The sequence below is a fragment of the Oryctolagus cuniculus genome, chromosome 7, assembly GCF_964237555.1.
Source record: "Oryctolagus cuniculus chromosome 7, mOryCun1.1, whole genome shotgun sequence".
NCBI lineage: Eukaryota > Metazoa > Chordata > Mammalia > Lagomorpha > Leporidae > Oryctolagus > Oryctolagus cuniculus.
The window spans coordinates 71,706,237-71,727,830 of NC_091438.1; the positions used below are offsets into that span (position 1 = coordinate 71,706,237).

General features: G+C 38.1%; 1 protein-coding gene across 4 annotated transcripts in view; it reads right to left on the minus strand.

Annotated features, from left to right (window-relative positions):
• Positions 1-21,594, minus strand: part of SNX7 (sorting nexin 7) — a 110,979-nt gene that overhangs the window by 3,063 nt on the left and 86,322 nt on the right. For 2 of the 4 annotated variants that reach the window (XM_002715843.5, XM_070077999.1), the window contains exon 9: positions 6,263-6,690. The exons of the other annotated variants lie outside the window; for them this stretch is intronic. In XM_002715843.5, the coding sequence (XP_002715889.3) occupies positions 6,613-6,690 (78 nt within the window). In that variant the 3' untranslated portion in view covers positions 6,263-6,612. Of the gene's footprint in view, positions 1-6,262; positions 6,691-21,594 lie in introns of those variants that run through there. 4 annotated transcript variants of the gene reach the window in all.

Below are 21,594 nucleotides of genomic sequence, written 5' to 3' on the forward strand. Positions count from 1 at the left end.
TTTTTTACAATACTTTCAAAATTTATTTCTAGCTCTAATAACTCTAAGAGTTTATACAAACTATTAAACACACAAGACTAATATTTCTATGTTTATGGGCTAAATATCAGAAGATTGGTTTCCAGATTACCTTCATTTCTTCCTGAAGGGAAGTTACGCATCACTCACTTTGCTGTACACTTTACAAATGTTTAAAAGTAGACAGAGATTGGAAAAGTTTGCTCTATCAGTTTAGTGTTTGTGAGTGTATCAGTATCTAGGTGTTGGAAATTTCTACTCCAGATTAAGTACCAATCAAATTGATTTTCCCATTTTGGAAAAATCTTATGCTATAAAGTGGTCTTTCTGGGAACACAATTACATTTTCCCAACAGCCTTCCTTTTAATGTTCAATTTATGCCATAAATATGTACATACTTTTACATACATCATGTGATGTAATACCATATTAATTATGTGCTAGCAGTAGCCTTTTTACAAAAAGGTAACAGGAAATTAAGTCAGTTTTAAGGAAATATGAGTGAGAGCTAGAAGATGAGTCAAAATGTGATCTATGACACAAGTAAGCAGATTTCCCATACATCACTTAATAAATTCTTAAGGGTATGCCTTCCCAATAGTAATATCACATGGGTATTTAATAGGTAGTCTTTGGATGGAAGCACCAGCACTGCCTACAACCTAGTTAGAAATGCAGAAACTCAGGCCGCATTCAAGCCTACTAAATGTGAAAACGTAACAAGATGCTTCAAATGTTATTTAAATTTTATAAGTGATCCTACATAGAACTTGGACATTAGAAAATGACTTGCATTATCCTCGGTTTCTTATTAGCTAATATGGTCATTTTAGGCAAAGTAAGTTTTGCAATTTCCTCACGATGACAGAGATAATGGTTCCTCCGCTTCTGCACTGGAAGAAAGTTTAGAGGATAAAATGTAATAAATCACAACTCTCCTGACTAGCACATAAAAGGGACTCGGTAATTGATAGAAGCATAAATGGGGTGCAATTATATGAGAAAACACTGAATTTATGTGACTGAAAAGTTTGGAATACCTGAAAAGGAATTACTTCTAATTTTAAAATAATAAATAATGTAAGCAAAATGCAGTAAAGAGCAATCATTGAACTTTCAGATTTCACCAATCAGTATAATTTCAAAAGAAAAGAGAGGAGACAAAATTGTGGTGTATTTTTCAAGGTTTTCCAAAGAAACAGAGGAGGGAGAGAAAGACAAAGACATTTTTTTTTTTTGACAGGCAGAGTTAGAGAGACAGAGAGAAAGGTCTTCCTTTTTCCGTTGGTTCATCCCCCAGATGGCCACCATGGCCAGCGCTGCACCCATCCGAAGCCAGGAGCCAGGTGCTTCTCCTGGTCTCACATGTGGGTGCAGGGCAGCCTCCACTGCCCTCCTGGGCCACAACAGAAAACTGGACTGGAAGAGGAGCAACCAGGACAGAACCAGTGCCCCAACTGGGACTAGAACCCGGTGTGCCGGCACCGCAGGTGGAGGATTAGCCTAGTGAGCTGCGGTGCTGGCCAAGAGATTTCATATAAGCAGCTGGGTCCCATTATGGAGGTTGACAAGTCCCGAGATCTGTAGTCACTGGGCTAGAGACCCAGGAGAGCCAATGGTGTATTTCCAGTTCAATGGATGGCAGGCTTCAGACTCAGAAGAGTCAATGTTTCATCTGAGTTTAGACAGCAAAAAAGCCAATTTGAACAGGACTGTTCAAAGGCAGCCATGTAGGAGGATCTCCTTTTTCTCGGAGCCTTTTTGTTTTATTCAGGCCTTCAGCTGATTGAATGAAGACCACCCACCCCAGGGAGGCAATCTGCTTTACACACTCTGAGGACTTAAGTGCTAAATTCATGCAAACACACCATTATGCAAACTCAGAATATTTGACCCAAGTATCTGCGCACCCTGTGCCCTAGTCAAGTTGACACAAAATTAACCATCATAGTCAACTTGTCACTTGTGACCAACTCAGAACACTGCAATTATCATGACATAATAGATGAAGTGGAATATGTGTGACCTCAAAAGGAGTTGAAAGGATACAATATCAAAATGATTCTTAAGTAAAATTAAGTTTGGCTATATGAAAACCACAGTACATTGTCTTTAATTTTTTTTTTTTATTACTGTGGGCCAGAGTAAACTCTGACAGGATGGAATGAGTCAAAAATTTATGGTTGAAGATGACTGGGATAGATGTCAGAGGGCCTGAAGGGGGTGAAATTCTAGAGAGGCCCTTGCTGAAATCCAAAGGTGATTTGGTAATGCTAATGAGTGTCAAAGGAATAATGGAGTGGTGAGGAGGAGAGACTGGGAGTCTCATGATAAAGGTTGATGGAGATAATACCAAGGTCTGATTTTCCAATGCCATGGTTCCAGGGTGTTTGAACTAAGCAAATCTGAGGGATGACAGAAAGAAAATCTTTAACAGCTTAATTTGGCACTTATACTACACCAATTAAGTGGCTCTCATCACTCTGTAGTTGGAAGAAATACATGGTTGTCCCTTTCATTTTCAGAAGAGAAGGTAGGAATAACCCCATCTTTTTTTAAGATTTATTTTGTTTATTTGAAAGGCAGAGTTACATAGAGAGAAAGAGAGACAGAGAAAGGTCTTCCATACATTGGTTACCCAAAGAGCTGGAACCGCCAGGGCTAGGCTTGGTGGAAGCCAGACGCCAGAAGCTTAATCCTGGTCTCCCACAGATTTAGGGCCCTGCCCTTTGCTGCTTTCCCATTTGCATTAGCAAGGAGTGGGATTGGAAGTGGAGCCATATTGGATGCTGGTGCTGCAGGTGCTGCATTTACCTGCTATGCCACAACACTGGCCCCTAACCATATCCTGACCTAATCAGAATTAAGAAGCACTTGTTGAAAGAAGTCAAACATAACCTAGTAGGAGACTTATGATAGGTATAGTCAGTTAACATCAAGGTGTTTAAATGCCATTTTCCAGGTATTATTGTGTCTTTAAAAGACTTGAAAATAGAACAAAAAATCTCCACACAATAGACTAATTTTATTATTATTAACTTTTAAATCATCATGAAAGAGCATTTAGAATATGATCTTTAGAGAAACTGGGTGTGGCAGTTTCTCATTTCTCCCATTTATGTGAAGATAGTCTTACAGTTGAACATACACATTTGTACAAGAAAGGATCACAGCTTCATCATTCAAAATATTCACGAATCAGTATGCTTCTGTGGAAACTCAATTCAGTTTTTCAGCATAAGAACAATTTTTTTCAGTTTAATTATCTATCAAACTTAATGTAAAGCTTATTATACTTAATAGAGATGAGGGTCAGAACAACCCTAATTTCATAATCTTGTGCTATTTCTTAGTCAAAATTATGATTGACTTCCCATACAACTGGTATGTGCTGGACTAATTTTTTTTAAAGATTTATTTACTTATTTGAAAGTCAGAGTTACACACAGAGAGAAGGAGAGACAGAGAGAGAGAGAGAGAGAGAGAGGGAGAGATCTTCCATCCGCTGGTTCACTCCCCAGATGGCTACAACAGCTGGAGCTGCACCGATCTGAAGCCAGGACTTCTTCTGGGTCTCCCATGCGGGCACAAGGGCCCAAGGGCTTGGACCATCTTCTACTGCGTTCCCAGGCCATAGCAGAAAGCTGGATTGGAAGAGGAGCAGCCAGATCTCAAACTGGCGCCCATATATGGGATGCCGGCACTGCATGCAGCAGCTTAACCCACTATGCCACGGTGCCAGCCCCATGGACTAATGTTTAATGTACTACTTGTAGTCTCAAATACATGCTATTTGAATAGTTATTTTTACATTAGTCTTTTTTATAAGAATAGTATTAATTACATAAACATATGGAACTACTAAAATTCTTGGTGGATGAAAACATATGTTCATTTAAAATTATAGTGCAGACATGTAATACATCATTTGATTGTCCCTGACGCTCTTTCCTCTGGGTAAAGCAGGCCCTTATTTTGAGTGGTCAGTATTTAACATGTCTGAATGAAAACTGCCATGTTCCTTTGATCAGACCCTCTAACTGCTGTTACATGTAGAAGTCAGAATTGCCTTTTGTCATGTTAGTAAAGGCATATTGGCTCCTAGCCATAAACAGTGGTTATGAAAGGGATGAGACAAGCGAGGACTTGGCATATCCAAAGCCAGTTCTTCCATGGAAATTTTCAAGTGAATTGTAGCCGAGAGGGTAGATCTCTTTACTTTCCTGTAGCAAAGGTGGGCACTTGTGAGCTGGGGACCATTAGATGTTAATACACACAGTATTTCTCAACCTCAGCATTACTGACATTTGTGGTCAGACAATTCTTTGTTTGTGGCTGTTTTATGCATCATAGCATGTTTAGCAGCATCCTTTGATGCCAGTGGCACCATCTTCTCTCAGGATAACAACCAAAAATGGTTCAATGTTTCCTGGGACTCAAGTTGACATCCAGTTGATAAACTACAGAATTAGCCTCACAGAACAGTAGTAATAGGAAGAAGTGGGAGCAACTCAATCAAAATAAGTGGGAATTAACAACAGAGGGAAGATCCTGCTAGAACAAGTTCAATTAAAATCTATCTTTTTATTTTTGGTTATGTAAGATAGCCAATTCACTTTTTTTCAAAGTAGTTTGACATGCTCTTTTGTCAAGTGTAATCATAAGAACCCTGAAAGAAAACTGGGAAAAGACAGATGAGGAAACAGGGCCACAGGGAAGAAAAAAAGGAAATAAATCAAAAAGGCTTCATCAGAGCAGATTCAAGTGTGGATTCTGAAAAGTTATATAAAAGAACTTATGAACCTGTCTACAACAGAGAGTACAAAAGTTGATTGTGAAATAGATGGTTAAGAGCATAAATGGAGTCCAAAAAAGTTCGGAGAATATAAATTTATCCCTGTAATGAGGCAAATGAAGGAATAAGCATGTCAAGTAGTGATTTCCTGTATTAAGTGTGTGCATGCACGTGTGTGTGTCTTAACAACCTGTGAGCTTGGCCGGCGCCGCGGCTCACTAGACTAATGCTCCACCTGTGGCGCCAGCACACCGGGTTCTAGTCCCAATTGGGGCGCCGGATTCTGTCCCGGTTGTTCCTCTTCCAGTCCAGCTCTCTGCTGTGGCCCGGGAAGGCAGTGGAGGATGGCCCAAGTGCTTGGGCCCTGCACTCGCATGGGAGACCAGGAGAAAGCACCTGGCTCCTGGCTTCGGATCAGCGCAGCGCCGGCCATAGCGGCCATTTGGGGGATGAACCAACGGAAAAGGAAGACCTTTCTCTCTGTCAGTCTCTATCACTGTCTATAACTCTCTCTGTCTCTCTGTCTCTCACCATCTAACTCTGCCTGTCAAAAAAAAAAAAAAAGATATATCTAAATCCAAAAATTTACATGGTCAGTTTACTCATACAGCTATAAAAATAATAGGAAATCACTCTATGACCAAAATTATTAGAATATAAACCCTGAGAATAAAGTGAGTACAACTTGCTTTTTAGCTTTTTTTATTTTTTTTTTAAGATTTATTTATTTATTTGAAAGGCAGAGGCAGAGAGAGAAGTCTTCCAATTCACTGGTTTGCTCCCCAAATGGCTACAATGGCCAGAGCTGGGCTGATCTGAAGCTATGAACCAGGAGCCTCTTCCAGGTCTTCCATACGCATGCAGGGACCCAAGCACTTGGGCCATCTTCCACTGTTTTCCCAGGCCATTTCAGAGAGCTGGATAGGAAGTGGAGAAGCTGGGACTAGAACCCGGGGCCCATATGGGATGCACTACTCTTAAGTACCTACACTTGTGCTTTGTAAAAGGTAAACACTGACTAAATGGACAGAGAATAAACTCAATACATACTGGCTATCTCAGAACATGAAAATGACCTGTGACCTGTTAGAAGTATGAAAACATACCAGAAAAACAGAATATATTTACTGGTGGTAATGTGATTGTGTGAAGATTTCTAACTAATGACAAATAATTTAAATCTCCTGGAAATTTTTTTAGTTAATTGTGGAAAACATTGCTTAACTTTTAACAACTCAATTTTCCAACAGCTAATGTTTAATAATTAATTATATTTAATAATATATTATTAAACATTAGCTGTTGGAAAATTGAGTTTTCTGATATCAAAATGAGTAAAATTTCAGATGAAATGCACAGGGTATTTGTTAACAAATGCTGAATTAATATTATAATCTGTTTTACAAGCCTTATCTACTGGTAGAAAAAGAACACACCATAACCAATCATTTCATATTAAACTTTTATTAAAACAGTCTTTCCATCATATTTAAAATGTCACGTTCCACAGTCAAGTATTCAAGGAAAAAATTTTCTATATGCAATTATTGGCACACAAATTTAAGAACATAATTAAAAAGAAGCTAAATCTCTCTATACAGACATATCTATATAGATAGATGTACGTGTCTCCAAATTCATGTTAATGAGCTGGAATACCTGAGTTTTCAAGTTGTTGGTTTTCCAGATAGTGTGAAACATTTCTCATCCCCTTGGTAAAGCACACAGCTGATCAAGAAAAAATAAGTTTGGTTGATAGATGCAGTCCCCAAAGATCAAACGGAAGTCCTCAATAGGGTTAAGGTTTATCTTCAGAGTCTTCTTCTAAGTGGAGGTCAGTCTGTGATGTAAGGAATGATTCCCATGTAGCAAGGCACTGGATAATGGAAACACACCATGGAGGAGATCACTTTCAGTGTTGAAAGGATTCATAAATCCTCATATATCTGTTCCTGTACCAATCTGTCCTGCTCCTATCTTCCATCATTTTGCCAGAATCCTTTACAGTTCTTACACATTTTAATTTTTAATGAGGGGAAACATATTAAAAATAAAAAAATAGCATGGATCAGTTTACTAAATCAATCTGCTGTTGAACCATTTCAGGTGAGATAAAAGAACTCTAAGTTACTGAGAAAAAGATGGATCTACTTGGATCTGATGAGGCAGGCTACAGGCTTCCAGAGGAGTGCCGACACAAGCACCTGTTGGATTGTAATCTCTCTACATCAAGCATGAGTTTGGTAAAGTCAGGGAATTATTATCAGCTTAGTGATAGTTTCTTCAGCTATATATTAGGTTAAAGATAGTATTCACCACTTAGGGTGATTGTGAAAATAAACTTATATAATCTATATAAATCTCCATGCAGAATGCCCAGCACAAAGTAGGTGCTCAAAAATTAGTAAATATTATCACTGTCTGCTGTGATGAATGGTTAACATGGTCATTAATGTGCTAAAACACTTTGCTGCTTAGATAACAAATAAAAGGATTGTGTCCAATATACAAACAAGAGCTATAAAATGAAGTAATATAAAATAGTCTATTAATCCAAAGAAAGCAGAAAGAGGAAAATAATAATCATGAATTCTGCACAAAGAAAATAAGGGCAAAGTAACAGACACAAATTATATCAATAATCAATTTAGGTGTCTTAAGCCTAAATCTCCCAATAAATATGTAGATTACCTATTGAATAACTCATAGAAGCCATTTAAATTCTGTGTAAATTTTTTATAAATATCTAAGATATAAGGACATAAAGTTGAAATTAAAAGAGTGAAAAACATGTATCATGCAATGCATGCCAAGGGCAAAGGTAGAATGGCTGTACTAATCTCAAAGTAGATTTCAGTGCAAAGATCCTGATAGAAGATAAACATGATTATATCATAATGATAAAAGAGCCAGTTCATCTAGAATATAGTATTTAAAATGTTTACAAACACAATGAGAAAGCTTCAAAATATATGAAAACAAACACTGACATAAATGCAAGGAAAAAGACAAATCTATAATTATAACTCATTTTGATAGTCTTCCGATGTTGACAGAATATGTACACAGAAAAGCAGTAACTTGGGAGATCTGAACAATACTATTAATTGCCTAAATGATACATACAGACAAAAGCAAAATATATATTTTCTTTCATGTACACATATAAAATTTACCAAGGCAGGCCATATTTTGGGCCATATACATAGTTTCAATAAATTTAAAAAGATTCAAGTCTTATGAAATGTGTTTTTTGAACAAAATGGAATCAAACTAAAATCAGTAATATAAAGATTCTTGAAAACTCACCAAATATTTTAATCTAAATAGGATAATCATAAGTAATCCTTGTGCCAAAAAAGAAATCAAAAGGGAAACTAGAAACTATTTTAAATTTAATTAAAAATGAAAACACAAGATAACAAAAATTTTGGTATGTCACTAAATCATGAAATTTATAGTACTACTTTATCCATCTACATTAGAAAAGAGGAAAGGATTCAAATCAATGCCTTTGGTTTCTACCTTGAAAACTGTAATAAAAAAATTAAATTCAATATAATATGAAGGAAAAGAACACAATAGGAATCAATGAAAGAGTGAAACCAAAAAGGAAATACTATAAAGAACTTATCTATACATTTGACAACACAGATGAAATGGACCAATTTCTTGAAAGACACAATCTCACTAAGAAGACATAGACAACCAAAATGAGTTTGGATTTGTAGTTCATTATTTTCCAACAAAGAAAACTCCAGTTCTGGAAATCTTAACTGGTGAATTCTATTAAACATTTAAGGAAGAAGGCATTCTAATTTTATATAAAATCATCTAGAAAACTGAAGAAACAGAAATTCTTTCCAACGTAACAAAAACCAAATACATCACAAGAGAAGAAAAGCACAGACCAGAGTTCCTTATAGACATAAAGCTAAAAATTGTAAAGAAAATTCAGCAAATTAAATCCAACCATGTGTACAAATAACTATACGTTATGAAGAAACGGGGATTTTGCCAAGAATGCAAGATTGGATTAACATTCAAAGATCAAGCAACATAACTGACTATATTAAAGGCAGTATCATCTTTGTCAAATTCTCATGTCCAGGCAAGCACAGTAAGATGACGGCTGAATAAGACACTCTGAAAATTGTCTCTCTACAGAAACCCCAAGTTGAACAGCTGCTCACACACAACACACACACACACACACACACACCCCAAATCATCTTCCAAGAGCTACAGAAGCCAGATTAGAGACCACAGTGCCTGGTCCCAGTAGCAAAATATAGATAGAGATGCCTCACCTAGCAATTTGGGAGAAAGTCTCAATCTCAGTACCAGGCCCAACTCTAGAAAACCAGTGCCAGCAAGATCCCAAGCCTCTGCCCAAAGGCCTGTATCAGTAGACTGTCTTTAGATTCTCCCTAGCCAAGAAGCTGGGAGGCTACATCTGCCACAACTCCTCCAATCTCCTATCTTCAGCAGAACAAGACTCCCTCTGATAGGGAGCAGGGCAAGAAAGGGAATTTATAACCTTGCATTAGAGCCCATACCAGGGCCTAGGAGACCTAGCACCTGATGAAGTCCAAAGGCCTCTACTCCCCAGGACAATGCCCACAGATGGCCTGTGCTTAGCTGCCTCAGTATCAGGTGGAGACCTACACCCTGGGGGGACAGACTCACTGTGGTGTGCATCATTGCCAGCCACATGTACGCCTCAAGACTGCACAGGGCCTGGCAATTGTGAAAACCAGGTGCAACCCAGCTTTGTGACAGCCTGGGAAGCCAAGAGGCTGTCTGTATCAGTCCTGTTGCCAGACCTGGGCAAACATTAAGAAATGACAGCACTGTATATGAGTCTCAGTGCTATGCTGGTAAACAGAGAGGAAACTCAAATAAATAAAATCAGAGATGAAAAGGAAGACATTACAACTAACACCACAGAAATGCAAAGGATCTTTAGAAATTATTATAAATAGTTATACAGCAAAAACACTTGTATATAACCTATAAGAAATGGAAAAAATACTGCAGCATACACTTTAGCAAAATTTAATCATGAAAAAATAGAATGCCTATATAGACCAATAATTAGTAGAGAAAATGAATTAATAATAATAATAATAATTTCCCATCAAAGATAAGCTCAGGACCAGATAAGTTCATTGTTGAATTCTACCAAATCCTTAAAAATGGACACCAACTTTTCTTAAATTATTCCAAAAGATAAAATCGAAAATTACTCTAAATTTATTGAGTCCAGCTTTTATGTGATTCCAAACCATACCATGACATAACAAAATGAAATAGCTACAGACCAATATCTCTGACGAATATAAATGCAAAAATCTTCAACCAAATACCAACAAACTAAATCCAATAGCATATCAAAAAGATTTTTTACCACAATCAAGTTAGATTCATCCCATGGATGTGTGTACACATATATATACACAAAAACTTAGTCAAATAGAATCTGTACAGCAAAAACTATAAACATTGCTGAAAAATAATTGAAGAAAACACAAATTAATGGAAATACATGGAAAGACATCCATGTTCACAGACTGGAAGACTCAATATGATTAAAATGTCCATACTACTGAAGCAACTTATAGATTCAATGCAATCCCCATCAAAATATCAATGACATTTTCCATAGAATTAGAATGAACATTTCTAAAATTTACCAAAGAATTTGCATAGCCAAACCAATCTTGAGCAAAAACAACAAAGCAGGAGGCATTACACAATCTGACTTTGGAACACATATAAAAGCTGTACTGATCTAAACTGTGTGGTATCGGCATTAAAACAGATACAAATATCAAAGGAAGGTAACAGAAACTGTAGAAAAATCCCTTATGTCTGTAGCCGACTGATATTTGGCAAAGGTGGTAAGAATATGCATTGGAAAAAGGATGGTTTTTTAATCAATGGCACTGGGAAAACTGGATAGCCACATGTAGAAAGTGAAACTAACCACTACCTCCCCATGCTATCTCTCACGAGGCACAAAAATCAAATCAACATGGATTGAAGCTCTAAATGAATGACCTGAAATTTTGAAACTGCCAGAAGAAAGCAAAGGAGAGATGCTTTAGAACTTGGAATGAAAAAGGATTTTTTGAATGAGACCCCGAAACAAGAGAGAAATGTAAAAACAGACAAATGGAATTTCATCCAAGTGAAGCTCTTCTGCACAGCAAAGGAATGAAACAACAGAATGAAAACACACATTGCAGAATGGGAGACAAGTTTGCAAGTTTTATTTCTATGAGGGTTAGTAACCAGGAAATATAAGGAATCCAATTTAAAAATGAGCAATAGATCTAAACAAACATTAACCCAAGAAAGAGAAACAAGTGACCATTATGTAGATGAAAAAATGTGCAACGTCTCTAATCATCAGGAAAATAAAAATCAAAACCACAATGAGATCTCCCTTGCTCCAGTCAGATTGGTAATTACCAATAGGACAAACTCTGTCTTTCACAAGATGGATACAACTGGAAACCAGTACACTTAATGAAATAAGCCAGTCCCAAAAAGACAAATATGATGTTTTCCTTGATCTGTGGTAACTAACAGAGTACAAAAAATGTAATGTATAATTATTTGCACTGCAGCAGAGGACAGCTCAAGTCCTTGGGCCGCTGCACCCAGAAGAAGCTCTTGGTTCCTGGCTTTGGATCGGCTCAGCTCCGGCTATTGCAGCCATTTGGGGAGTATACCATCAGATGTAAGACCTTTCTCTCTCTCTCTGTATCTACCTATCTCTGTACCTCTGTTTTTTAAATAAATAAAATTAATCTTTAAAAAAATTAATGGTAAGGACGTTGAGCAAAGATACATCTTCTGCAAGCTGAATGGCTTCGGGCTGCCCTGCAGGTTGAACAGGTAGCAGATTGTTTACACATTTGCAGAGAAGAGACCAAGTGGTCTCCATATATAGAAGATTCAGGAAGGAGACAAAGTCTCTCCCCTAATGTAAAGTATGGTTCTGCTTTTTATCAGCCCTCCTGACCCAGTTAATAGTTGTTTTTTTTTTTTATAAACATTGTGGATAGAATTTTTTGCAGTTTTTAATTTATATTTTGAGATTTCCTTTTCTATACTTGAAATTTGGTAAAGGAGATTTTGTAAGTATTTTTAGAGCTGATTTTTAATGTCTTTTCCTTAACATTACAAAGAAGTAAAATACCAATAGCTAATTTTTATGTCCTATCTGAGTGTGTTTTTTGTGGATTTTCCTACTGGAAAATTAGGGCTAAGATTTTTCTCCTGTTCTTAATTTGCTGACAATTTTTTAACATACATTAGCTATTCTACATTTGATAAGTTCTTAACTGACATATTAAAATTATACATATTTATAGGGTATCATGTGATATTTCAACACATGAATATATTGTATAATATCCAATCAGAGTAAACATATCTATCTACTCAAACATCTTACATTTCTTTACAGAGAAAACATCCAAAATTCTTCCAGTATTTTTTGGAGAAATACACAGTATCTTATCTATAGTCACCCTATTGTGCAGAACTCTTGTGTATATAACTTTTTTATATATTTCCAGGAGCATATACTGATATAAACTTTGAAAACAACTGACTTAATGCATGTCAGGCTGTACTAAGCTCAGTAAATGCAGATGGCCATAAAGAAGGAATGCACTGAACAACTGATGCCAAGATGCTGAGCATCACAAACCATGAATCAGGGCACCAACCAGCTGACATTCTGATTTCTTTAGGTTTTCCTCTAAAAGCCCAATCCATACTCAGGTTGCTGACCATAAGCCATTTGGGGCCTGCAAAGCTGAAGATCTGACCTTGAACCTCAGGAGCTGTCTTTGATGCTACTAAATCTCTGGGCAGCCTGAGAGACAGATTTTTATTAGATAAACTCTGCCTCTTCCTGTTGATGTTTAATATTCACTTGAGCTATCCAATATAACAGTAACAAGTTAATGGGCATAAATATTTTTTTTTTTTGACAGGCAGAGTGGATACTGAGAGAGAGAGAGAGAGAAAGGTCTTCCTTTTGCCGTTGGTTCACCCTCCAATGGCCGCCGCGGCCTGCGCGCTGCAACCGGCGCACCGCGCTGATCCGGTGGCAGGAGCCAGGTGCTTCTCCTGGTCTCCCATGTGGGTGCAGGGCCCAAGCACTTGGGCCATCCTCCACTGCACTCCCTGGCCACAGCAGAGAGCTGGCCTGGAAGAGGGGCAACCGAGACAGAATCCGGCGCCCCGACCGGGACTAGAACCAGGTGTGCCGGCGCCGCTAGGTGGAGGATTAGCCTAGTGAGCAGCGGCGCCGGCTGGGCATAAATATTTTAAAAATAAAGAAAAGATGACCTCCAAACTTTTCAAGTTCCTTTACTCACTCTTGCTTTCTTTTGAGCATGAAAACAGTAAAACTCAAGAAGTAGACTGTTCCTACAACATAAACAATTTAGTTCAGTGAGTTCAGTGTGTTTAGAATTACGGTAACTGGAACATTGTTGGGAATATAAACTAGTGCCGCTACTTTGGAAAACAGGGTGGCGATTCCTTAAAATGCTAGAAATAGACTTGCCTTATGATCTGGCAATCCCACTACTGGGTATGTACCCAAAAGACTTGAACCCATTGCATCAATGAGCTACCTGAACCACCAGGTTTACAGCAGCACTATTCACCGTAGCCAAAATTCGGGATCAACCAAGGTGTCTATGACCAGATGAATGGATAAAGACAATGCATATACATAAGTAATATTATTCAGCTCTAAGAAAGAATGAAATTCTACCATTTGCAGTGAAATGGATGCCAAAGAAGGACATCATGTTGAGTGAAATAAGTCGGAACCAGAAACACAAATATCACATGCTCTCCCTTATATGTTGGAGCTAAAATTTAAAAAACAACACCAAAAAAGAAACAAAAAAGAAAGAAATGTCTGTGTGTATCAGCATTGCTGCAAATATAGTTTTGTAAGTTTGTTTTATAACTTTGTCAAACCAATGGTTAAGAATGTGATTCTACTGGGGTCTGGCTTTATGGTATACTAAGCTAAGCCTCTGCCTGCAGCACTGGCATCCCCTGTGGGCACCAGCTCATGTCCTGGCTGCTCCTCTTCAGATCCAGCTCTCTGCTTATGGCCTGGGAGAGCGGTGGAAGATGGCGTTAAGTGTTTGGGATCCTGCACCCACGTGGGAGACCCTAAAGAAGCTCCTAACTCCTGGCTCCTGGCTTTGGATCAGTCCAGCTCCAGTCACTGCAGCCAACTGGGGAGTAAACAAGTAGACAGAAGACCTTTCTCTCCGTCTCTCCCTCTCTTTGTCTATAACTCTGCTATTCAAATAAATAAATAAAATATTTTAATAAAGAATGCTACACTACTATAGTTTTTGTGATTGAAATTTACTGCATATGGGTGAAATGGTTATTTTTCTATTGAATTACTGTTTATAGTCATTGTTTATATTCATGCTAAACTAGGGTCTTTTTGCTGTTTACGTACTAAACCTGTTATTTGGTGAAGTATTAAGCCTTTTTACTGTAATGTAAATTTAAAATATGCTATCTCAAAAACTAAGAAAGAAAGGGAGAAGGAAGGGTGGTGGGAGGGAGAGAGTGGGAAGAAGGGAGTGAGAGAGGCGGAGGATATCATGTTCTTAGAATTGTACCTACAAACCAGATGGAATCTGATAAAAATAATTAAAATGAAAACTAAAAAATTAAAAAATAAAGTTGAAATAAGTAAAATTTTATAAAAAGTATTTTCATTTGATATTTGGCTTTGCATTGTTATCAAACTAATATCCAGGATGTGGGGAACTGGAAAGTAAGTTTACCACATATCTTTGTTCATTGAGAATCAAAAGCCTGCTTTCCCTCAGGTGGCTGCAGTTTGTAGTCCAAACTTAAAAGCTATAGCTCCTCTCTAAGGACAGAAGTTTGAGGAAGAGAGATACATCATGGCTGGGAAGGTGAGACAGCACCAGCATAAACAGACTCAGTAGATAAACACAGCCCTTTAATTGTTACACGGTTGCTTAAATCCTTCTAACATACCCAAAATGCAATACTTAGAAAATTAATTTTAATGTTTAAGTCTTTCAATTTTGAAAAGACATCTCTTGCTGCATCACAAAGGTGATGATGACATTTGCCATTGGAAGAGGTAACTGTAAGTGCCTCTCAGTTCTTGTGAGCTGGTTAGTACTCCCACAAGCAGATGCCACCAAGTTTCTAAAGAGCAAATGTGGCAATAATGGTGTAATGGACACCATATAGCTCTCAAAGGATATCTCCACGTTGAAGAATCACTAATTTCTCAAGCTCCTGGGATATGATTAAATTCTATCCCACAAGAGTGATTTCAGGCAAAATTCTTCACTTTTCTGGACCTGTTTATCTATGCATAAAATAATAGGCTTGCACTAAGTGTTTCCATTAAGTTTTATCCTAGAAGTGCAACTGAACGGTTTCCAAAGGTTAACTGTGGCTGACAAGAAGTTGGCAAATGAGATCACAATTTGTAAATAAACTTTGCTCTGCTAGGCATGACTCAGTGTGGAATGCAGCAAACCTAAAACTACCTACGTCCCCAGTATTTGGTATTGATGAGATAATTATCATTATAAATAATTTTTAAGGTTCAGATTTATAAGGCTGGACACTGTGGCGTGGCAGGTTGAGCTAATGCTGGGCATGTGCATACTGCATAACAGAGTGCTGGTTCAAGTCCCAAGTGCTCTGTTTCCAGTCCAGCTTTCTGCTAATGTATCTGGGAAGATAGATGATGGCCCAAGTGCTTGGGCCCCTGTCACCCATGTGGGAGTCTAGGATGGAGACCCTGGCTCCTAGCTTCAGCCTGGCCCAGCCCTAGCTGTTGCAGCCATTTGGGGAATGAACAAGTGGATGGAATATCTCTGTCTGCCTCCCCCTCCTTTCTCTCTCTTGCTCTGCATTTCAAGTAGATGAAAAAAAATTAAAAAGAAAAATAAATGTATTCTTTTTAAAAGGTTTCTAAACACAGGAGAAATATTTTATTACCAGTACAACTGCTATTACTACTAGTAGCCTACATATCACTCTGTGTTAGACCCTGAGCTAAGTGCTTTTCTTTTATCCATTCACTTAGCATATTTGAAACTTGTTTTCTATATTATTAATTTCAGACTAAGATAAAATTAATGGCTTAAGGGGTATGCTGATTGAGACTCCTGGAAAGATACTTATAAGCATGAAAGCTTAAATGGAATTCACTTTGGTGTCTCACTGGAAATATTAAACTTTACCACGAGGACTTTTCTTTCACTGTTATACATTCCATCACATACATAAATATATTTATATTTGAATACTCAAATATATGAAGTAATTACTATTATTTTCAGCATTTTAAAGATTTATTTATTTAGCTGACAGGCAGAGTAACAAGGGGAGGGAGGGAGAGACAGAGAGAGACTTTTAGAGAGTGATCTTCCATCTGCTGGTTCACTCGCCAAATAACTGCAATGGCTGGAGCCAGTCCCAGGCAAAGCCAGGCATCTGGGACTCCCAGGTGGGTGTCAGGAGCCCAACTATTTCGGCTATCTTCTGCTGCTTTCCATATGCATTAGCGGGGAGCTGGGTTGGAGGGGGCCAGCTGGGGCTCAAACTGGTGACCATAAGGGATGCCAACACTGCAAGTGGCAGATTAAGCCTCTGGGCCGCAATGCTGGCCCCTCTTTTCAGCACTTCTTAGATGAGGACACTGGGGCTCACTGAAAGAGAGGCCCTCGAGCTCATTCCACTTAAAGCCAAAATCCACACCTATCCACAACCCATGCTGTGAAAACACCAGCAGAGCTCGCAATATATCCATACATACTGCCACCAATCTAAAACAGCTGATAGAAGAACTGCTTTCATCTAAATTATCACATAGGTCAAAATCAGTAAAATGTGATCTATGCATCTCCATGGTAATAAAGTAAAATAAATAGAAATTTGCTGAACATATTAACAATAATATATATTATGGAATGTGATAAAATGCAGCCATTGCCAGATATTTAAGTACAGAAATTCCCATTGTAAGGCAAAAGTTGCTGTGTTTCTAACTTTACCAAATAATCTAAACATACCTTCCACAGGGTGTCATGATAACTGCATCTCTCTCAATAAACTAACAATGGGTAGTATGACTGAGTGTCCTCCAAATATTCTAATGTTGTCTCAAATGAACTTGGGCACAGACAGTATCTGCTACATCTTAGGAAATACTGAAACTCCAATTTATACTCCCTTCTTTAGGAGGCCAATATTTAGCATCTATAAGAACTGCAGGACCTGTTCAAAACATACAGCAGTGTGTATTACATTTTAATGTAAGATTCAAAACAATACTGAAAACTTTCATAAACTGCATGCTTTGCAATTTTGAAATGTAATCAACCCAGGAAGAAATTAGTTGTTGTCAGAGAAATGCAACTTGTCCGATTCTGCTACCGCTCAAAATTACTTATTAAATTCCACTTCTAGAAAAGTCTAAGGTCAGCTTCTGAAAATCATCTGCCAGGCTATAATTTTCCAAACATTAATAAGCTTAAAATGGTAATAGTAATATATTATTTTTGAAAAATTACCTTTATTATCTTTCAACACGTAAGTGGTAAGTCTGCCCTTATAATGCCACAATACATAAATGACTACCAGTTAATATAAAAGAACTCATTAGCTACAAACGCCATCTTGTGGTCCATTTTTTATTATTCTCTATTATTCTGTAGCTTCTAACTCAGTATCTGATAAAGATAGAAGGAAATTTAAGCATGATTTATTCTATTTGTCTTATTTTTACATGTGGGGAGATTAGGTCTTAAATAATACGAGAGGACTTTAAAACATTTGTGGAAAAATAAAATAAAAGGTAAGTTTATTTTGGTTCCATTTTTTAAAAAGCCATGGCTATTTTTTTTTTCATAATATGCATTTTCCACAAGCTTTTGAAAACCCTTCATATACTGGAAATCTTTGTAGGAGGAATATAAGAGGAAAGATTTAAATGGTTACCTTTTCAATTCATACTTTTTCTATAGTATAATATTATTGATTTTGATTTACAACAAGCTAATCAATGAGGTTTGTTCAGTTTAATTCTAACACTTCAAACATGAAGTATATCTATTTTAGTTTATGAATACACTGAAAGTATAGCAGACTATGAGGAAGAACACATTTACTTTTGGATTACTGAGAAATTAGCAAGGTAGAATTAAAATGCTTAGGCATATTACTTAAAGTATGTTACTTATACATTCTAATTTCATTCAATTGCAGATTTGACAGCATGTGTGGATGGGGGTCAGGGTCAAAGGTTAGAGTATCACTAGTTCTCTGACAGAGTAGCAAATAGGGCACACAGAGTCATGTTTAGGATTCTACAATTAGCTAGTGGCAAGCACCTTGATATCCAACTTTAATGTTCTCATTAGTAAACTCCTCTCAACCTTTTTAAAAGTTTATTTATTTAAAGGACAGTGACAGAGAGAAGAAGACTTAGAGAGGACACACACACACATAACACACACACACACACAGAGCGAAAGAGAGAGAGAGAGAGAATCTTCCGTCCACTAGCTCACTCCCCAAACATCCCCAACAGTCAAGGCTGGGTCAGTCTGAGTTCAGGAGATGGGGATTCCATTGAGGTCTCCCACACGGGCAGTAGGGACCTAGGTCCCTGAGCCATATTCTGCTGCCTTCCAGAGCTAAATATCAGCAGGAAGTTAGATTAGAAGTAGAAGTGAGACTCAAACTCAGGGACTTAGATATGGGATATGGGATACAGGCATCCCAAGTGGCAGTTTAACCTACAGTACCAAAATACCTGCCCCAAACTTGCCTTCTTTATTTAAGATGTTGTATCATGCAACGTATGCATGTTTGGGTATATTTTCAATCAGTTTTTCTGTTTTGAAATCCCTGCCCTTGTATTGCCTAATTAACTTATTTACAGGAAAAAAAATGTATCTAGTCCAAAGACAGGATGAAGCATAGACTGTCTATGTTATGGTATAACAGTCCATTTCACAGCTAAGCTCAATTTCATTTGTATAGATAATTAAGAAATAATTATATTACAGAATACTGAGGACTAGTGAGAACACTTCTAATAGAATTCATAAGAAAGCAGTAATCTGAAAAACAAAAAAAAATCTTTATGATTTACATGAGACCTAATAAACGAAGTAGCCATGTGGAAGCATAGCTGTAGCTCTGGCTTTTGAAAGTCATGCAGAAATCATCATTTAATCAAATAACAAAATAGTTAAGTTCATAATACTTTGGAAATTCTGTTTGTAACAAATAGTTTTAAGATTTATCTTAAAGTAAGTAAAAATGAAATTTTCACTGCACTTAATTATATTATTGAGAACAGACATTATTCTGTTATGTACTTTAACTCTTTAATAAGTTTTGGAATGAGTAAAGACCCTACCTATATTAAGTGCAAGAGATGAACAGACTCAAAGCCAGAAGGAACTTAAGAGCAGTGATTCTGGGGCCTGCCCTGTGGCCTAGTGGGTAAATCTGCCACCTAGGATGCCAGAATCCCATATGGGTGCTGGTTCCAGTCCTGGCTGCTCCACTTCTGATCCAGCTCCCTGCTAAAGCACCTGGGAAGGCAGAGGACGATGGGCCAAGTGCTTGGGCCCCACACCAGGAAGAAGCTCCTGGCTCCTGGCTTCTGATTGGCCCAGCTCCTGTGTTGCACTGATTTGGGGAGTGAATCAGCAGATTTAAGATCACTGTCTGTCCCTCCCTCTCTCTCTGTAACAGTTTTTCATATAGATAAATATTTTTTTTAAAGAGCAGTGCTTCTCAAATTATCTCTAGCAAAGAATAATTATTTTTATTTCAATCTTCTAGGGATCATTATGTGGTTCTACTGAACATGACTAAGAATGATTCATCCCACATATAAATCACAATACCACAATAAATCGACAATAACCTAATTGGTATATATTATATGCAACAAGAAAAGTCTACTATTCGCCTGCATAGATGGATTGGTAATATGGAATTACTATAGAAGATTATAATTTATTACTTTCAATCTCTGAACTGAATCTAGGACAATAATTTAAGGAATGAGCAATGGTCCACACGGAAGCAGCATTACTTTAGACATCAGCATAATTACTCAAGGATTCCAAAGCTGTGTTACGTGAAATATTAATCCTGCAAGAAACAAACACTATGTAATCAAGGAAATAAGCAGTTCCTCAGATTCTCAAATCACATAAGCACATAATCTGAGAACATCTTTAAGAAATAAACCTGCTTAACTTTTTTTAAATTTTTTTTTTTTATTTTTTGACAGGCAGAGTGGACAGTGAGAGAGAGACATAGAGAAAGGTCTTCCTTTTTCGTTGGTTCACCCTCCAATGGCCACCACAGCTGGTGCACAGCGGCTGGCGCATCGCGCTGATCCGAAGGCAGGAGCCAGGTGCTTCTCCTGGTCTCCCATGTGGGTGCAGGGCCCAAGCACTTGGGCCATCCTCCACTGCCTTCTCGGGCCACAGCAGAGAGCTGGCCTGGAAGAGGGGCAACCGGGACAGAATCCGGCGCCCCGACTGGGACTAGAACCCAGTATGCTGGTGCTGCAGGTGGAGGATTAGCCTATTGAGCTGCGGCACCGGCCAAACCTGCTTAACTTTAACAACTCCTTTGCTCTAGTTTTTACAACCAGAAGCATCTTGTAACATAACAGGAATTTAATGTTATTATATGATTCTCATAAAACAAATTTTCCAAAAGCAAATTCCAAAGAGATCACCAAGACGAAGGTCTCGCAAATGGAATCAACTGACCTCTAAAAAGTACATCTTCATTCCCACATTGAGGGATATCTTACGCACAATAACTTTGGCTTGAATATAAAGATTCTTGTAAAATGAAACCAGCTAGGTTCACCTCTTGGAATATCAGGGCAGGGCCTTGTCAACAGCACAAAGGGTAAAATGCACCTTTTTATTTGCTATGGAAGGAAACACTCTTCCACATATCAGGGGAAAGCTGGATCAACTTATGTAGATGGAAGTTCAAAGGGCAGCTGGTTGTAATAGAGCAGTCTTTCAAGCCAGTAAGTTGAAATTTACTCTCCAGAGTTCATGGTCACCTAAACTCTAGTGAGCTTCAGAAATATTGCATTCCTATCACATTTTCCTTTAGTATTTTCTAGAGCTGTTTCAGACAAATAGTCCATAAATAGCTTCTGTGAGCAAGTAAAATTGGGACACGAGAAGTTAAGGATAAACAGGTTTCTTTCCTAAAGAGCTTCTTAGAAACATAAGAAAGCTAAGGAACGTGGCTCATTTTCTCTGACAGAGTGAAACAGTCTAATACAGTTGGAAGGCACTTGGCTATCAAGTTCCCATACTCAAGAATAGCCAAAGCTATTAGCCAAAGCTAATAGCTCACTAGGCTAATCCTCCACCTGCAGCGCCGGCACACCGGGTTCTAGTCCCGGTCAGGGCGCCAGATTCTGTCCAGGTTGCCCCTCTTCCAGTCCAGCTCTCTGCTGTGGCCAGTGAGTACAGTGGAGGATGGCTCAAGTGCTTGGGCCCTGCACCTCATGGGAGACCAGGAGAACACCTGGCTCCTGCCTTCGGATCAGAGCGGTGCGCCGGCCACAGCGTACCAGCTGTGGCGGCCATTGGAGGGTGAACCAACGGCAAAGGAAGACCTTTCTCTCTGTCTCTCTCTCTCACTGTCCACTCTG